The sequence below is a fragment of the Brachyistius frenatus genome, unplaced genomic scaffold (assembly GCF_029030835.1).
Source record: "Brachyistius frenatus isolate BFR_SWC_R1_liver_20210118 unplaced genomic scaffold, ASM2903083v1 Contig_337, whole genome shotgun sequence".
In the NCBI taxonomy this organism is placed as follows: Eukaryota; Metazoa; Chordata; class Actinopteri; family Embiotocidae; genus Brachyistius; species Brachyistius frenatus.
In genome coordinates this window covers 99,129-105,740 of record NW_027210936.1, presented here as the reverse complement: position 1 = coordinate 105,740, position 6,612 = coordinate 99,129, and the positions used below count along the sequence as shown (strand labels likewise).

The 6,612-nt window shown below is 40.8% G+C and overlaps 1 protein-coding gene across 2 annotated transcripts in view; it reads right to left on the bottom strand.

The window, feature by feature from the left end:
- Nucleotides 1-1,938: 1,938 nt before the first annotated feature.
- LOC138635894 (glypican-5-like) overlaps nt 1,939-6,612 on the bottom strand; it is a 97,315-nt gene continuing 92,641 nt past the window's right edge. For both annotated transcript variants that reach the window (XM_069723601.1, XM_069723602.1), the window contains one exon: nt 1,939-4,220. In XM_069723601.1, the coding sequence (XP_069579702.1) occupies nt 4,033-4,220 (188 nt within the window). In that variant the 3' untranslated portion in view covers nt 1,939-4,032. The remainder of the gene's footprint in view (nt 4,221-6,612) is intronic.

The following is a 6,612-nucleotide window of genomic DNA, read 5'->3' as shown; positions in this document are numbered from 1 at the left end:
AGCTGAGCAGCTGTGACCTCAGGTCCCCAGAACTCTCAGTTACACTCACTGACCACACTGTTCCTTGCAATGTGTGTGCGTCTATGCCTGCCGTATAATACACTGAATCATCCATAACCTTTTTAAAGACATTAAACTGTATTTATAAAGCTAACCTAAGAATGAAAGCGCAGTGCAAAGTAATTTTCAGACTAACTCTGTTTGAGATTCTGGGTTTGGTCCCATTATTGTTCATATTTTAAAGTCATCCGTGACCTCAGTGGAAGTTATTAGAGGACAACAGACAGCTTTGGTTTTGTCAGGCAGGAACAATGCAGCCCAATTACGACTCAAGAGAAGATGAGGCACGATATCCTTGGACCGGGTACTCTCCTCTCTCCTTTGCAGACAGCCAGACACTCAGTTTCACAGCAACAAGCATGAAATAGACTCTGAGGATGAAATACAATGTGCGTGCAATTGGAAGTGTACAACTGTGAGACAGGGTGTGCGAATGAGATCATTGGTGTGTGTGTGTGTGTGTGTGTGTGTGTGTGTGTGTGTGTGTGTGTGTGTGTGTGTGTGTGTGTGTGTGTGTGTGTGTGTGTGTGTGTGTGTGTGTGTGTGTGTGTGTGTGTGTGTGTAAGTGTGTGTGTCTGAAGATTTTGGTGTTCGTTGTGACATTGCGTGCGTTAGCCAGGAAAGTGCTGTGTGCTTGCAGGCTAATGGCTAAAACAGTGGGAGGTGTGGTGAGACTTGGAGGGCCACTGTCGCCTGATACATTGCCATCAAATTCCTTTATAATAAGTGAGGAGGAAAAAAAGACCAGTGCTGCCCTGAAGACCAATTATGAACATTACTTCTGAATATCTTTGCTTCAGTCCCATTGTGCTTCCACATGAATGGATGTGGATTTGTCTATTGCTAGTGATGCTAAAATAATTCCTAAAACAACTGTAGTGAATGACATACACCTGATGTAAACCGTAACTTCTCATTATATGATCTCAATACTGTGTGCATCATCAAAAAGAGACACTGTCTGTGTTTTTGTACCCAACGTCCTTGCTTTGTGTTTATATATTCGAAGCTAGGATAACAGTGTTGCTAACTTGGCGGCAGGGGAAAACTAAACTTCACGAATATGCAACGTTCCCCTTCAGCAGAGGCCAACAGGTCAGCCATACATCAGCAAAGCGAGTCGACTTCTACAGTTGACATCCCTGTCATCATGACTGACTTTCCGTTGCCAAGCCTATTCATATCTTCTGCACTCGCACACTCCCCCTTGCCTCTATTCTTGGCGCAAACACAGACTGATATGTTTAGCAAAACGATTCCTAGATGCAAATAGAGAAGGTCAGACTGAGACGGCTTTCCCTGCCTATGCCCTCGTAACTCAGTCCTCCCCACTGCTGACCAGCAGCAAATATGATCCCAGCCTTTCTGCTAAAATCTCACCCTCTGCTTCCTCCCTAGTAAGCGCACAAATATAATAGCAATAGTAGTTAAAGCGCTGGCAAGAAAGTATGTAAACTTACCGACATGTCAACGTATTACTTTGAAAGGCTCAGGAAGTATCTGTTAGTAATGTGGCCACTTCATTTTTACTTTTTAAATATGGGTACTGTGAGTGGTAGCAACATGAATTATTGAAGAGCTTGCACATTCACACAGGTGTTTGCACCAGATCTGGTTGAAGATGGCAGAAGCTATGTTGGAAATTGCCTCATGCACAAACAGAACAAACAGATGTAAGTTGTCAGGCACAATGTGAAAGTGAAGGAGATGTCAATCAAGCATCGTCTGTACACGCACACGTACTCATAAGAACTCATCAGGAGTAATAGCTCAAAACACCTGTGTGGATGTGGCAAGTGTGGGCACAGCCTTCAGTAAACATGGTTTCCAAGCAAATCTATGACTGCTGTTCGTTAAGAAGAGGCCGTCGAGACGAGCAAAAGGGCAGAGCACTTTTCATAGAGCTCAACTGCACTGTATCATACTGATACAAAGGAGACAAAATGAGACACAAAACAAATGGCAAGTGATGTAAAATATGTACATTTATACACATGCGAGGGTATAGGATTGTAAGTGATCAGTGGGTGCAATGAACGCTGGTCTGGATCAAAACATACATGGAGGGAAACATAGAAATAAGGTTACAGAACACAAAAAAGGTGACACATTTACACGGCCAAAACCTTAGATACCTGTAGTCATCTTCAGTCGTCATTAACTGTAGAGCTGTGTACTGGCATGTATTGTATAGACCTATCTAGCTAAGATACTGTGTCAGTGTAGCTTTTACATATGGCATAGTCAGCTTTTTTACTGCATCTGCATAGCACTGACCATACATTCATCATCCTCATTCACACAGGTGCTCTACTGTGCTAGTAGATAGAAAATTATCTTCTACACAAGAAAGAAAACTGGTACAGAGAGGAAGCCATTGTAGGAGTCACTCTGTTTTTTCTTGAAATTCCCTTTTGCTCCATTCCCATGCATAATCTTTTAAATTTATTGTATTTAGATTTTCAACTGGTAGAATTCACAGGAATGGTGTGTAGACATTAGAGCTTATTTGGGTTTAATCCAATACAGGACAGAATACATTATACATTTCACAAAGAGGGACTAACACAATGGCTACCGCTGTACTGGATCAAACAATAGATGCACACAGCATTATGAGTTTTTTGCATTGTTAAAATCAACATTTGGAAGAGTAAGGCAAAACCTGATGTCATGCCATCAGTGAAAAATTATGAGAAAGGTTTTAAAATATGTGTGATATTGATGCTTTCTGAAGAAGGGCCAGATTTTAGCATAACAACTTTGATAAGCTTATACATGCATTAATGTGCAATTCAACAAGCACACACACAAAACTGGATGCACAATAAACATTAGTAAAATCAACAATGTACAGACTATTCAAATGTCCAAAACTGTCCAATTATGTCATGGGCTTGAAGTGGGAAAGGATGCACATTCCTGCTTTATTTCTGACAGACTTTAAATCTGTCAGGTTTTTTTTTTTTTTTTTTTTTTTTTTGATTGTTTTTCTATGTAGTATGGTGCAGAAAAACATAGCCCATTCATTGCTAATTAAAAAAAAAAAAAAAAAAAAAAAAAAAAAGTCCATTCAGCTCAATCAGTTAAGAGCTTTTTTGGGGGGATCAGAACCTCATACACTTCATCCAGTCTTTCCACCTATTTACAGTTACATACTATACACACCTACTTCATCTGCACAATATGCTCAGCCGTGCAAGTGTGCCTGTGCTGTACCTGTGAACTCATTACATTCTAATCCCTGCCAAGGTACACAGTCATTAGAGTATATCAAATCTGCTGTTCTGGGCCAGGCTCCTGGGATTGATCAATCAGTCTATCATGCATTGCTTAATCCTCAAAAAGAAAGGAGCTGAGTTTTCAAATGTGCTGAATTCTTCCGCCTGGCTGGCAAATGGTGCAGTGCTGTGATGAGGTTTTTTTTCTTAGCTTGCAAGGATAACTAAAACCCAGCAGCAGTAAAAAAAAGACAGCTGTTCTGGTAAATGCAAAATGCGTGTAAGTGAGTGTTTACATGTGTAAGTGTTTTTAAGTCAAATCAGAATGATGCAGTCCCGTTCCGAATCACAAAGGGTGTGTTTGTGTGAGGGAAGTGAGTAGGGCTGTGTTTGTGTCGGGCTGTATTCTCGTCTGTATACACTCACGTCTCGCCCCAAACAGCACAGTGGAAGCAGCAAGCCTAATCTTTGTAGATGAGCGTGCATGGAATCAGCTTGTGCAAACACCCACATTGGTGATGTTGCAGAACAACAAGTTCCTGCAAAAGCCTCCCTTCTACTTTCTCCCACAATGCTGTCCACACCCTGCCCTGTTCTCCATTTGTGTTTTTCCTTCATTGGCATCCATCCATGTAGATTGAGGACAGGAGTAAGGATTATATGTGTGATATGTGTCTGATATGAGTGTCTGTGTGCATGTAGGTTTTCGAAAGGGGCAGGGGTGAGGGTTGATTCACAGAAGGTGCTGGCATCAGAACAGGAGCCACTGCAAGCAGAGTCCAGCAGGAAGCAGTGCAAGGCTCCAGGGTCGTGCCCAGTGGGCAGATGGCGAGCCCCCTATCACTCTCACTGCGGGGGGCTTAGAGGGGTTTTCTTGTGGGCTGTGACCTCCAGGCTGTCTCCCAATTGACTTCCCTTCACTGGAGACTTCTTTACGTACTGTGAAAGACAAAAAACAGATAGGAAGATGGAGAAGGGAAGAGAGAAACAGACAGAGATAAATAGTTTAGCTCTCCACTGTAATCATGCTTTAATGTTCAGAGTCCTTACGGCTTGTAAAACTGTATATTAGAGCTCATCATCTTTATCCAATCATCGCTTCCATCAACTCATTCCAAGGATTTCCAAAAACAATCAGACATAAAAATGATGTATGATTACATCTGTTACAGTTAAAGGGAGTTCATATGTACATCAGTAGAAGCATAGCTGGGACTGTTTCAGCTGAAAGCACCCATAATTTACATTCGAGGGTGCCTAAAACATTTTCACAAATGCATTTACAGGGCCACTGTATTACTGTTCAGCTACCAATTCATTTTAAAATTTCAATGTACTGCCACAAAACCAGTGCCAGTATTGTGTGTTTTCTGCCCCATAGGGACACTTTAAAATAAAAAATGAACTACAACATCTATTTCTATTCACATATCATGATAGTGGACTGACTGTCAGTGTCATTACAGGCCATCAGATAGACATTAGGTACCAGTAATCTCCTCATATATACATGTAAAGTTACACACAGAAACACTCAATTTTCTTTTCTTTCCTAAACTTTTATCCCCACGTTTGTCTCATCACGCTGCTTCTATTATCATCTCTCTGTCCGTTTGGGTGGTCAATGTGTTTGTGTGTCTAAAATCGAAAGGAAATGGATTCCTTCTGCTCATTACCCGTCCCTCTTTCCAATCCCCTTCATGGATCCAAACCTGACCCAACCCAGCCCAGCTAAGTACATCAGTGAATTAGAGGCAGATTTACGCCCTCAGCATGGCAGGTGCACATGCACTATCAGATACAAGATGAATTCCAGTTAACCTGAATCACTTTGACATTAGAGATATCATATATACATTTAGTTTCTGTCAATGCGCTGAAGTTAGGGGTTCTGCAAGCCGTGTGTGAGTGTCTACAGAGGAACAGGATCCATTACTCAAAGGATATACAATGAAACAAGAAGAGATGGGTTAAGGATAACAATTACTGTGTGTTGCCATTAGGGCCCAATGCTAGTTATCAGACTACTGACAGTGCCAAAGCTCAGTGTCAAAATGATCCTTTAAACTGTAACAGCCATGAAAACAGACGAACTCTGCAATGATTGCCACTGATGTGAGTATAAACTGATCTGTCTAGAGTTCAGGTGTCTAATTAAATACAGTTACAGACTTGCCTGTGTGATGACTTGGCTGTCAAACAACTTGACAGCCAAGTGTGTGATAAGTTATCAGATATGACAAGCATATAAAACCCTAAAAGTTTATACCACACCACAGAAGAGCTTTGAATACTAAATCACTGATATAAAAGAGCAAAATCTATTGTTCTCCTGAAGCTGTCATCCAATGTGAGTTTTTTCCTTTCCTTGTATGTCTAAAAATATATAATTTCGTACAATGTCTACATCAACCCATTCCTAACTACATCTTGGGTTTGTAAGCATGCATGTGTGTGGAGGGCTCGGCAGGGCTCTGGAGAGAAAAGGGTTTCCCGTGCCAATGGATTTTGTTGTTCCAGTGGACAATGGACAAAGACATCATTTATCCTAAATCAGATTGCTCTTATTGTTTCAGTGGAAATGGGCTGCATCTCATCAGTGAGATGTCAGAAAACAGCATTTCAATGGGCCAACATAACAATAATACTGCTCTGCTGAAGGCTAACCAACTGGCTTATTAATGGAGGAGGCCCTTGCCAGAACAACCAATTACAGCATAGACAACAGCACTGCCAACTATAGTCAAAGTGTCTTTTTAATGTCAGGTAGATACTCAGGAGTGCATGGTGTTGCTTAGTCATCTTTGAAATAAAAGAAAATTGGATGCAGTAAAAGTTACAAGGAGAGTCCATAACCATTAAAGTATTCATTTAACCAGGTACATGTTCAGCAGATTAGTAAAGACGAGTTTCAGAGCTCATTTGACCAGGATAGAAGATCGATAGAGATAAGTTGTGTTTCCTAACCACAGTATCCTTCATATTGAGCTGGAGGGATGGCTAGGGAAAAGTACACCTGGGCTGCTATGCTTTATGTGCAACCTGGATCCAAATAAGTGGACAAAAATGGAGGGATGGGTAAACTTTGCAGTGGTCACAGAATTATTTGAGATGCTTAAAACTCTGGTAAAATGTTTTATATAAAGATTTAAAATATTGAACTATTAGTAAAATTGTCAATTGTTTGAAATCTAAAAACAAACAAACAGGTGAACATCTTTTTAGTAGGTTTGTAGTGGGAATGGGTTGATGTAGACGTTGTACAACATTTCACAACATCAATTTATGCTGACATACAATGATATACTGTTTCATATTTGTCTTGGAGACA